The sequence below is a fragment of the Cyclospora cayetanensis genome, unplaced genomic scaffold, assembly GCF_002999335.1.
Source record: "Cyclospora cayetanensis isolate NF1_C8 unplaced genomic scaffold, CcayRef3 CcayRef3_contig_77, whole genome shotgun sequence".
Classification (NCBI taxonomy): domain Eukaryota; phylum Apicomplexa; class Conoidasida; order Eucoccidiorida; family Eimeriidae; genus Cyclospora; species Cyclospora cayetanensis.
Window position 1 is genome coordinate 160884 of NW_020312749.1, and position 12850 is coordinate 173733.

General features: G+C 52.3%; 1 protein-coding gene across 1 annotated transcript; it reads left to right on the top strand.

Moving 5' to 3' along the window:
* Window positions 1-4862: 4862 nt before the first annotated feature.
* Window positions 4863-12524, top strand: LOC34621691 (splicing factor 3B subunit 1). The gene is made up of 9 exons (XM_026335673.1): window positions 4863-5777; window positions 6799-7090; window positions 7903-8378; window positions 8665-8835; window positions 9010-9257; window positions 9676-11381; window positions 11599-11690; window positions 11998-12093; window positions 12390-12524. The coding sequence occupies exons 1-9, from the start codon at window positions 4863-4865 to the stop codon at window positions 12522-12524; spliced, it is 4131 nt and encodes a 1376-aa protein (XP_026191458.1).
* Window positions 12525-12850: the final 326 nt, after the last annotated feature.

Consider the following 12850-nt stretch of genomic DNA (forward strand, 5'->3'; position numbering starts at 1 on the left):
GCAAGTTCCGCAGAATTTCCGAGGTATTTGTAAAGTTTTATGATAGTTAATGTGGATAGCTTTGTGGCGCCTCCCACTTCAATGAAAACCAATAGAATAAGAAAGAATATTGACTGAGAAGATAGCAACTTGTGGTAAGAGCCTGGCCACAAATTTCTTCGTTTGGTTACCTGGAGGGACTCATAAAGCCTGACAATTCATCAAGACCAAGGCTCCAGGCTCAAAGCACTCAGCACACAGCCATGTATCACAATTACGTGATGTTCTTTCCTCCTCGCGAGCCTTGCGCATAAAAGAGCATGCACTGACAGGCTAGTCTCTGAATTCATATGCTACTAAGGGTGACTAACGATCCGCCTCACCAGATCCAGAAAAAATGCCTTACTAACCATCATGATACATGATATAGGGTCCAAGAGGTGATCTACAGGCTCACGAGGACCAACTGCACTACCAGCAAGCGCCGCACCTCCTATTCCTGTGTCTCCTCTACTCTCATACTGCTAACATCCAGAAGCCCAGGGGCATAGCGGCAATGCGTTCTTCAAATAATGCTCACTGATAAGTTTTGCCTCTGTTCCAGGCCTGAACAGAATGGGAACAAAGGCTCCTTTGCACGCGGTGTACGCGCGCTTTACAATCCCACACCTGCTAGCCCCTCTGCATAGCCTTCCTAAACCCCCATGCAAAGTCTATCTCAAGACAGCACAGAATCAGTCGTTTCTCCAGGAGTTGTGAACCAGTAAAAATATACTGCGAAAGATGCCCTTGGCGTAAGCCCGCGTCCAACCCTTTGACGCTAACTATGCCAGCTGGCGTACGCCTGCAAATCATGCACGTCTATCAATATCTTGCTTTATAAGAGCGATTGAATGCTTTAGAGGGAAAGTAATCTCAATGCAAAATCAGCTCTTAGATACAGTTCTGGCTTTGGAGATTGGATTCGCTTGCGCAATCACATGCAACCCGATTTAAGGCTTTAGTTTAAGAGCCCCCGTTCTCCCGATAGGCTCCAGTGTCGCTCTGGCAAAACGCAGATAGCTGAGACGCAAATTTTTGTAATGTGCTCATTCTTACATCCTGCCGATAGTTCAGCTTAATTTCTTCGGTACGCTCAGGTATGGCCTAAATTCTACAGTCTGGAATACCATCCTCACCCTCGATTATTCTAGAGTTGCAAACTAATCGTTGCCTTATGGTGTGGAATATTGCGCAGCTGCACTAAATTTCTTGAGTGCTGTGGGCCCTGATAGACAATGGGTGTGCATGCTCCTAGTTTATCAGATGCTGAAGCTTAGAGTGTGTCTGAAACTGCGCAGAACACAGCTGGAGGTGCGATTGCAGTGTTAGTTGGCTACATCCTGCACAATCGGCAAGATCAAGATTAAAAGCGACTAGGTGGTAGACGAATGCACAAATTTTTATAGCTACTTCTTGAGGCTTGACAAAGGTGGAAGCAAGGAATGAAAGTATGTTTGCTACTTTTTTTGACAATAACGTAGATGCTACCCCGACGCTTGACTTTCGGTAACAATAAGGTTCATGGCCAGACCAACTCAAATCCCTTTTTGTCCCTGAGAGCGTTTCGAGACGCCAGTTTCAGGAGAAATGCGTTGCCTGACTTGCTGACAATCTGGGCATGGCAGTGCATACTCCTTTGCTGCTGGACTCACCCCAGGCAACCAGAAAGACCGTGAGAGCCTTTTCACTGTAGTGGGAATTTCGTCTTGGCCCGAATGAGAGTGATCGTTCTTTTTGCCAAGCCATGGCGATGAGGAGTAAAGGTGGACAGTAAAGGCGACAGTGCCCCCGCTTTGTTTCGTGTAATAGCAAGCCCTTAGCTATTTGTTGCTTGACCTCTTCGCCTTTGTGGACTTTGGCACCATTAGCGGATGTACGGCTGTCCCCATCAATCCGTCCCTTTTTGATAACCTCATGAAATTCCTGATTAACATGCCTGTAAAACTCAGCTGGGCTGTCAACAAGTCCAAACGGCATTTGCTAGTAGTCTTGTTTCGCATGCAAATGCAGAACGCCACTTTCTGCCGGTCATCAGGGTGATTAGAGATTTGTCAGTTGATTGAAGTGTCTGCCGAGTAGAGTGCTGCGCTGTGCAAATTATCAAGTAATTCTGCAGCAACAGACAAAGGAAACTTTTGTTCCATAGTAAGCTTGTTCGAGGGTTAGAAGGCAAGGCAAATGCGCCTTTCTCAACGCTTTTCCGGCATCAGCGCTAGGATTTTCCCAAAATATCTGGTTGATCTCTGCGTTTCCTAGCAGATTATCTGCCCTGGCGTTCGATACCCTTATCATGATATGGGGGTATTCCATAACGCGGAACGTAGCTTGGAGCTGCTTTCGAGAAACAAATACAATTCACGCCTATTGTCAAGCGACGCCAGAAATTCTCGACGACTAATATCTACTGGAATTAAGGCAGAATAGAAGCTTTATGGGCGTCCACCTGCGGGCTTTCCCCTGTAGCCCCCTCCACTGCACCACGCCCATACGGGTCTTTCGCGTTCCTCAGATGCGCTTTTTTGCTGACCAAGTAGCTTGCTTCCGCTTGGCTCAGTGCCGTAGTTCAAGCTGCCTAGCTTCCGTGCACTCGCAGGCTCTGATTATGTAACGCAATCTCCCACAGTAGAGGCAACTGTGTTGATTGGGGCCTGGAACGCGGCTCCTGTCTAGCGGGTTTTTCTCATTTACCGTAGACTGGAGGTCAGAGCTCGATGACACAGCCACGACATCCACATGCCCTAAGTCCCCACTAGGCACTTTCGTCTTAGCCAAAGGCGCAGGCGTTGAGCTCATTTGCTCTTGAAGCCTCAAGTTGTCCAGAATTCGTGTAAGCCCCATCCGTCAGAACTGAGATTAAGCACTTGTGAAGCAGCTGTTCGCCCTTGCTGTGCCTTTTGTGAACCAAAATGTTATATTCTTCGAAATGCTGATCTATCGAAAAAATCGCTCTACTTTAGCTTGCTCACTTCTCTCAAAGCGTGTCGTTGACCTGATATCGGTGTAAACCTAGTCCACGTGAAAGCATGCAAAAATTTCGTTAGCAACAACCACGCAATTATGAGAAGGGGTGATTGGACGATTATTTGAACATGGATGTTTGGTCCGACTGACTGCATAGGCTTTCTGAGGTGCAGCTGTAATTGGTCTTACTCTTCTGTTTTGTAGTGGCAGAAGGCTCACACATTGCGTAGCCCAGACGACAGCGAGGCATCGTGCCGCCGCTGCGGTCTTGATTTGGTTTCTCGTTCGTTGTTGGCCAGTGACTGTCTTTTCTCCATTCCAATTTATCCAAGCTGTTTGTACAAACATTTGCTTTTCCGACTCGCATTGTTATCGCGCTCCGCGTGCCTCTGGGGTAGGGCGAGTGTGGAAACTCTTCAGTTGTCGTGTATGTATTCACACTCAGCGTACAGGTACAGAACAAATCGGCGTGTGCCTTGAAATGGGGGGGAAGATGTGGCGGACCAAAATATACATAAACACTTTGTACTCCATCCGGCATATTTAAACACTGCGCAACGACTGGACTACATTGTCCGTCGGTCCGTACGTCCCACACACTGCAGAGTACTGCTAGCTCGAAAGAGGAAGACACAACATTGTGTGCATGTGTGCTACATGCTACGTACAACTAGTTGTGAATGCCGGGAGTGCTTAGAGTCTGCCTTCACGCGTACCCTAGCTGTCCCTTCTCTTTTATATTGGGAATTATGAGGGGCGTGGGCAGCGGAAAGTGCGAGTTTTCCTGATAATACAGTCAATACTCTCGTTGAATCTGTGTTGCGTTTCGAGTGAAGCGTCTGCCTCCCCCATGAGACCCCAATATGCAACTTTACAGAACCTATCGAGATCCTGGTGGAGCGCTAAATCATGGCCAGAACGCCTCAGAGCCACAAAATTTCAGTATACAGCATGCCCAGTCGGAAGTGCAAAACTAGCCAAGCAAGAAGCAAGTGTGTGTGGTGCAGCTGTGTGACCAGGAAAAGCAAGAAGGTGCTGGCGCTGTGCCTGGAGCAAAGACGTTCTGTTGCGTCTGTTTGCCTCGGCATGCCCATACCCAGAGTAAGCGACACCTTCCAAGGAGGAAGGCTAAGAGATTAAGCGGGGTGTTGCCATAATATGCGAATACTGAAGCGCTGTTGCGTTCTAGCGATCCGCAATGCGAATTTACAACCTGCCGGTCAGATCCCGTCCACTTTGCACCCTGTGGGGCGTACAGATAAACACTGTCTCTTCCTCCCTTGAGTTACCTTAAAAGTGAAGTTACTGTGCGAAAGCTTTTTCCCGTGATGAGAGAAGAGCCGAATGGCCAATGGCTTCTCAGTCTGGGGATCCCGCTAAGAGCGGCCGCTTCTGCAGTCCTCCTGCATGCGTCAGCGTCTGGCAGAATGCGGGCTGTTATTCGGTGGTTGCGCAGTTTCCTCCGCCTTTCTCCTTAAGTCGCAACCTCTGGACTTGTTTGCGGCCAGAGGGTGTATATCTGCTTCCAAGCAAACGACGGCTTATGGGCTTGGCGCTCCCCGTGCCGCAGAGCAGCAGCAGCAGCAGCAGCTGCGGCCAGTCTGTGCCTCTGCAGAAGGGCCTCAGCTAGAAGACGTGCAGCAAACTGGGGATCTAAGAAAGCAGCGCGTGGGATAGGCACCAAAGGGGCGGGTTTAAGTTTCCTTCGGGAACCCTGCAGAACGCGCAGTTCCCTGTGGTTCAAACATCCACTGCGGTGCCTCCAGTGCCTCTAGTATTCTTAAGGGTAAAAAAATCTCCACGTGTCTGTTTTAGCCGCATCTCATAGTGCGCTTCTTCCCTCCCCCAGTGGTGGTGGTGGTGCTCCTTCACCCTCGCCAATGGAGAACGGAGATGGCAGCGGCCGAGCCGCTGGCAGCGGAAGTGGGAGTGGGCGTGGCAACAACACCAGCAGCAGCAGCAGTAGCAGTAGTCAAGCTCCTTTAACGTCGAAGGGAGCCTTCGATTCTCACCTGTATGGCGAGACGCCCGTGCACCAGTATTTGGCGGAGATTCCAGCGGAGGATGAGCAGCCCACGCCGTTGGGCGCCGTTTTCGGGGAGGATCCGCAGCAGCAGCGCGGAGGCGTCGGCTCAGTCTCACGGCTGGTGGAAAGCGAGCGTCGAGCCATGCTGGCGACCTCCGGGGGGGAAAGCGAGGCGGCAGCGCTCATGGAGAAGAAGGCTATTGCTGCAAGAGAAGACACGTATCGGCGCCAGCGGTTCCAGCGCGCCCTGTCTCCTGAGCGTCAAGACCCCTTTGCCGCGGAGGGTGGACGAAGGGAGGACGTGAGCGCGAGGAGCTACGCAGACGTCATGGTGGAGCAGCAGCTGGATAGGGAGAAACAGGCTGCAGTGAAACAGATCCGAAAGCTCCAGGAGGATGCAGCCTTCGCGCAACAGCTGCTGCAGCAGAGGCAGGAGGAGGCGGCTGCAGCGGGGGTGGCAGCGGCAGCGGCAGCCGCTGCAGGAAAGAGGGGCCGGTGGGATGGCGGGGATCGGCAGCTCACGGAAGCCGAGCGATGGGCGCTGCAGCAGCAGCAGCAGCAAGGCAGCGAAGGCGCTGCAGCAGCAGCAGCCGCTGCAGCCACACTCGCGAGTCGATGGGATACTCCTCTGCAGGCTGGAGGGCAAGCGCCAGGCTGGGGTGATACGCCTATGGCTTCCGCGGGGGAGCCAGCCGCTGAGGCGGGGGAGCAAAAGCCAAAGAAGAGAAGCAGATGGGATGCAACTCCTGCGCAGGGAGGCACTGGACAGGTAAGGCGACGCTTTCGGCAAGCCAGCCTTTTGAGCAGAGAGCCGACTCTTAGGTCGACAGCTTTGCAGTCCTCTCTTTCTCTCCATATCTGCACACCTACATACTTCTATCGGGAAGCCTGACGAGAAGCATCTCTAGTCAGAACCTCTCCCTTTCCCTTCTTCCGTATTCTTCCCCCTTTCCCTTCTTCCGTATTCTTCTCCCTTTCCCTTCTTCCGTATTCTTCTCCCTTTCCCTTCTTCTGTATTCTTCTCCCTTTCCCTTCTTCCGTATTCTTCTCCCTTTCCCTTCTTCCGTATTCTTCCCCCTTTCCCTTCTTCCGTATTCTTCTCCCTTTCTCGTCTTCCGTATTCTTCTCCCTATCCCTTCTTCTTTATTCTTCTCCCTTTCCCTTCTTCCGTATTCTTCTCCCTTTCCCTTCTTCCGTATTCTTCTCCCTTTCCCTTCTTCTTTATTCTTCTCCCTTTCCCATCTTCCGTATCCTTCTCCCTTTCCCTTCTTCTTTATCCTTCCCCCTTTCCCTTCTTCTGTATTCTTCTCCCTTTCCCTTCTTCTGTATTCTTCTCCCTTTCCCTTCTTCTTTATTCTTCTCCCTTTCCCTTCTTCCGTATTCTTCTCCCTTTCCCTTCTTCCGTATTCTTCTCCCTTTCCCATCTTCCGTATTCTTCTCCCTTTCCCATCTTCCGTATTCTTCTCCCTTTCCCTTCTTCTTTATTCTTCTCCCTTTCCCTTCTTCTGTATTCTTCTCCCTTTCCCTTCTTCTGTATTCTTCTCCCTTTCCCTTCTTCTTTATTCTTCTCCCTTTCCCTTCTTCTTTATTCTTCTCCCTTTCCCTTCTTCTTTATTCTTCCCCCTCTTGTGCCTTTGCTCCCAAGGCTCTGTCGAGGAGGGGCGGGAGGCACCTGTGTGTACAGCCTCCTTCGCGCTTCTGGGAAGTGGAGCTCGAGACGGCCGACCAGCGCAATGCCTGAGGCGATTCCGCTATTGTTGCCACCGCCACGTGTGCGTTGCGTTTCGCAGGAAACACCCACACCAGGCCAGTGGGGTGCAACTCCGCTGGTTGCGGGTGTCGGCGGGCAAACGCCTTTGCAGATGAAGAAAAGGAGTCGGTGGGATGCAACACCCCTTCCAGGAGGGAACCAGGGAGAGGAGGCTTCCGGAGTCGGATCCGCGATGGCTACCCCCTTGACGGGAGCGAGGCTTGCCGACGGATCCGACACTGGGCTCGCCACGCCAGGCCTTGCGCAGACTCCTGGCGCGACACCCATGACATCGGGGCTTACGCCTGGTGCCACGCCACTCGCCATGACAGGTGGGTGCTCCTGCCTTCTTACGCCTGCCTGCTGCTGCTTTATTACGCCTGCCTGCTGCTGCTTTATTACGCCTGCCTGCTGCTTTATTACGCCTGCCTGCTGCTGCCTTTTATGCCTGCTCCTGCCTTATTACGCCTGCCTACTCCTGCCTTCTTATGCCTGCCTGCTGCTGCCTTTATTACGCCTGCCTGCTGCTGCCTTTTTATGCCTGCCTGCTGCTTTATTACGCCTGCCTGCTGCTGCTTTATTACGCCTGCCTGCTGCTGCTTTATTGTGCCTGCCTGCTGCTGCTTTATTGTGCCTGCCTGCTGCTGCCTTTTTGTGCCTGCTGCTGCCTTTTTGTGCCTGCTGCTGCCTTTTTGTGCCTGCTGCTGCTTTATTACGCCTGCCTGCTGCTGCTTTATTACGCCTGCCTGCTGCTGCCTTTTTATGCCCGCTGCTGCTTTATTACGCCTGCCTACTCCTGCCTTCTTATGCCTGCCTGCTGCTGCTTCATTGTGCCTGCCTGCTGCTGCCTTTTTGTGCCTGCTGCTGCTTTATTACGCCTGCCTGCTCCTGCCTTATTACGCCTGCCTGCTGCTGCCTTTTTGTGCCTGCCTGCTGCTGCCTTATTACGCCTGCCTGCTGCTGCTTCATTGTGCCTGCCTGCTGCTGCCTTTTTGTGCCTGCTGCTCCTGCTCTCTCCCCCCTCTCCCCTTCTTCCCTTCGCGGGTGACTTCGGCAGCACGTTTGTCCGGCGGCTTCGCATAGAATCCAGCTGCTGACTGCGCCTTTGCCTCGCTCTCGCGCTCCCGTGGTTCTGTGCCTTCAGGTTTGGGGACGACGCCCATGACGCCAGGGACCCCCCTGCAGACTCCCGAGCAGCTGCTGGCTTTGCGCTTGCAGCAGGAGTTCGATGAGCGCAACCGATATCTGACTGACGAGGAGCTGGACAGGATCATGCCGAGCGAGGGTTACGAGATCGTGCAGCCCCCCAGCGACTACAACCCCCCACCCACCTCGGCAGCAGTGGCGGCAGCGCGCGCTCGACAGCAGGCCCTTGCTGCCTCAGGCATGGCGCCCGCAACGCCGGGTATTTCCTCCGCGGCAACGCCGCTGGGTGTAACGCCCATGTACGTCATGCCTGAGGAGGGGGGCATCTCCGTCAAGGCGTTAGATCCGACGGGATCGCTGCTCGATCCCCAGGGTCTGGGGGAGGCATCAGGGGGGGTCCAGATGAAGGCGGAAGACTTTCACTTCTTTTCGAAGCTTTTTGAGGAGAAGCCGGAAGACCAAATGACTCAGGAGGTGAGTCTTGCACGGTGGCCGTTTGAGCCATGACAGCGGAGGCAGCTGGCGGCCGGAGTCGCGGAAGGATTCGCTGCTGCAGTGTGCAGTTCTATGCCTTTCGCATATTTTTGACGCGGTGTGTGCATGCACATCAGCAGGGTTTGCACGCGCATGCGTGGGGGAAGCCCTCTCGCTTCCCATGCCTGTGTGTCGGATTGGTTGCAAAAAAATAGCCCGCCTTCTCTGCCTCGCCATCTTATCGCCGTGTTCGGACGAGTGCGTGCTGCGTCTGACATCGTCTTAGGAGGTGAAAGAAAAGAAGATTCAACTGCTGCTTCTCAAGATCAAGAACGGAACGCCGCCTCTCCGTCGATCTGCTTTGCGCGTCTTGACGGAGAAGGCCAAGGAGTTTGGCGCTGCGGCGCTCTTCAACCAGATTCTGCCGTTAATGATGCAAACAACGCTGGAGGACCAGGTTCGTCGAGGGTCCAAACACAGCTGCGTACATGCGCGCGAATGTACACGTGCAGAGCCATGGGAATAGGCATGTATATAGGCTCATCTATACACCGCAGAATCTGGAGATTCGCTTGTGCTTTGATGATGTGTATAATGTCTCCTGCCCATGGTCGCTGCTCTTGCATCTCAGGAGCGCCACTTGCTGGTAAAGGTCATTGACCGTGTCTTGTACAAGCTGGACGATTTGGTGCGCCCTTATGCGCACAAGATTTTGGTCGTCATAGAGCCTCTGCTAATTGACGAGGATTATTACGCACGCATTGAGGGGCGCGAGATCATCAGCAACCTCGCGAAAGCTGCAGGGCTCGCCACCATGATCGCCACCATGAGACCGGATATCGACCACCCGGATGAATACGTCCGAAACACAACCGCCAGGTATGTGCTGCTCCACGTCATGAAACGAAAACTTTTGTTTTCTTCATGCTTTCTTGTACTGCCAGCCCGCGTCTTGTAAGAAAACGCGCTACGGGTCTGATGGTGGAAGGTTCCATGCCGCACCACTTGAATCAGACGCAGGCGAAAAAGGGGGCGCCCCCCAAGCGCATTTTTGGGAGGAAAGGGCCCGTTGCTGCGTATTGTGCTGCATTTTGATGACCGATTTTATTCCTTTCCGCCTGCACATACACCACGGCGGCTTCTTGGCATTAAGCCAGCCTGTGCGCCGCCCTGTCGCGATCCTGGATGGCCGCAAACTGAACAGGACGTGAATTTGAGGGCTCATGGCATTTAGCCGCCGCATTTCGGGAGGAAGCAGAGTCTCTCATTTTGTGGACGTGCTGTTTCTGCTTCGCAGGGCGTTCGCCGTCGTGGCTTCTGCCTTGGGTGTTCCCTCCCTGTTGTTGTTTCTGAAGGCCGTATGCCAGAGCAAGAAGTCTTGGCAGGCACGCCACACGGGCATCAAGATCATCCAGCAGATCGCGATCCTCTTGGGGTGTGGGGTGCTCCCGCACTTACGGCAGTTTGTTGAAATTATTCAGCACGGCTTGGACGACCCGGTTCTGAAGATCAAGACGGTGACGGCGCTGGCACTCGCTGCGCTTGCCGAGGCGGCAGCCCCTTACGGCATTGAGGCGTTCGATTGCGTCCTGCGTCCGTTGTGGAAGGGCATTGGTGAAATAAAGGGGAAAAGTTTGGCAGCATATTTGAAAGCTATTGGGTCCATTATTCCGCTTATGGACGCCTACCACGCGAGCTACTATACACGAGAAGTTATGGTGATGTTGGTGCGGGAGTTCGAGACGAACGACGAGGAAATGAAGAAGATTGTGTTGCGGGTGGTGAAGCAGTGTGTGGCGACTGAGGGTGTGGAGGGTGAATACATTCGTACTGACATTATTCCACCCTTCTTTTCGAAGATGTGGCTCGTGCGAAATGCCCTCGACAGGCGCACAGCGAAGCTCCTAACGGAAACAGCCACGGAGCTCGCCTCGAAGGCTGGGGGGGCACATGTGATCAAATTTATTGTGGACGATCTGAAGGATCCTAGCGAACCGTTTAGGAAGGTGACGTTGGAGACCATTGAACAGATCATAGTCAATGGGGGCGTCACGGATGTTGACGGGCGGCTGGAGGAGCAGTTGATTGATGGGCTCTTGTATGCGTTCCAGGAGCAAACTACTGAAGACACTGCTGTGCTTTTAAACGGCTTTTCCACAATTGTGAACGCGCTCTCCGTGCGCGTAAAGCCTTATCTTCCCCAGATTTGTGGTGTAATTCGCTGGAGGCTCAACACCCCGTCGGCCAAACTCAGGCAACAAGCTGCAGACCTGGTGGCAAGGATTGCGACCGTCATGTTTAAGAGCGGAGAAGAGCAGATGCTGGGGCATCTGGGTCTGTTTCTCTACGAGTATCTGGGAGAGGAGTACCCCGATGTCTTGGGGAGCATCCTTTGCGCCCTAAAGGCCATTGTAAACGTTATCGGCATGAACAAAATGACGCCGCCTATAAAGGACTTGCTGCCGCGGCTGGCGCCCATTTTGAAAAACAGGCACGAGAAAGTGCAAGAAAATCTCATTGACTTGATTGGCCGCATTGCAGACAGAGGGGGCGACTTGGTTTCCCCTAAGGAGTGGGATAGGATCTGTTTCGACCTTCTTGACTTGCTCAGGGCGCAGAAGAAGAGCATTCGGAGGGCCACAGTAAACACCTTTGGTTATATCGCGCGGACTATTGGTCCCCAGGACGTTTTGGCCACTCTGTTGAATAATCTAAAAATGCAGGAAAGGCAGCTGCGTCTCTGCACTACAATCGCGATTGCCATTGTGGCAGAAACCTGCTTGCCGTACTCTGTGTTGCCTGCCCTGATCAACGAGTATCGCGTGCCGGAGCTTAACATCCAGAATGGTGTCCTTAAAACGCTTAGTTTTATGTTTGAGTACATCGGCGAAATGGCGAAAGATTACATCTACACCGTCACACCTCTTCTGGAAGATGCACTTATGGACAGGGACCTTGTTCACAGGCAAACGGCCGCTTGGGCCTGCAAGCATCTAGCACTTGGTAGCTCACTTATATCCGTGTATTTACTTATTTGCTTGTTGCCTAGCGGGAATGATGGAACTCTGTGTAGTGTGGTCTGAAGCCTTGGGATGTGCACTTAAGAATCGACAGTTGCGTTGCATCTCGCTTATTGTTGTTGCAGTGGGATGCTCATCGAATTTAGGCCCTCTATTCAAGTACGGTTGTAACGTAAAAATTGTTTGTGGTTTGACTGCAGGAGTGCATGGGTTGAGCTGCGAGGACGCCCTGACGCATTTGTTCAACTACGTGTGGCCCAACATCTTCGAGGTGTCTGCGCATATGGTTCAAGTTCGTCTATGAAATGCTACCTACTTCTATGCAGGGGTTCTGTTGGCTAGATAATAGGGGTAGAAAATCTGCTGTGCTGGGAAGTCGTTTTTCTAGATAGGCTACGCGACCTTGACTATATATAATTGGAAAGCGGTGCGTGCTACTCTAGTTGGTTCCAATTTTTGAATATCTTACATGCAGCTGGCTTTGGAGTAGCTTTGTCGGTGTGGAATGACTTGGGCGCTTGCACACTGTCAGAGCCCTCTGCTTATTCTTGTGTTGCTGTATATTCCAGCGCATTGTTTGTTATTGCTTGCCGACTCAGGCGTTTTTCGATGCGGTGGATGGCATGCGCGTCGCCATCGGGCCGGGCGTGGTATTCAGATACGTCATTCTGGGGTTGTTCCACCCAGCGCGCAAGGTGAGTGGCGCCCTTCGAACGAGCTCTTTAAATAATGACTGGATCAGATGCTTGCGAGTACGAATTAGTACTTGGTTTGCACGTGTTACTTGCAAAATGAACATGGGTAGGTGGAGGTTCTAAACAGCGGGTAGCCGAAAAGTTGCTAAGGTTTCTTTCCATCACACGGTTTTCATTAATAGAGAAATACACGGATGAAGGAGATATTGAACGAAAAGCGAAAATAAGGGAACCAAGAAGCAGGGAACGCAATAGCGCATGACTATTGTAATGTTTCTTTACTATTGCTGTGTCAGGTACGCGAGGTCTACTGGCGGGTGTACAACAACGTTTACATTGGACACCAGGATGCAATGGTTGCTTTCTTTCCGAAACTCCCTGACTATGAGAAACACTCCTTTGCTCGGCCAGAGCTGGAAATGGTGATTTAACCTAGGCACAATCGCAGCTGATGGGCAGTAAGAGGACAAATATTGATATTAGAAAGGACAAGTCGAGTTCACAAGAATGAAAGGAAAGGTTAACGGCCGCTTACAGGACTGGAGACGAGAAGCTACGCTGAGGCGCCCTTCTATTTGCAGCTTCCACAAATGGGCTTCGGTACAATACGCTACTTCAACTGACGGACAGTTCCTCTTCCCTCATCTGCCTGGAATGAACTGGTTGCAACCAAGGAAGCCAGCTAGCAGTTTGGTTTTACCATACAATTATGGTAGCTAGTCACTTTAGCTAGGCCTCATGGCTCCCTCCACAGACT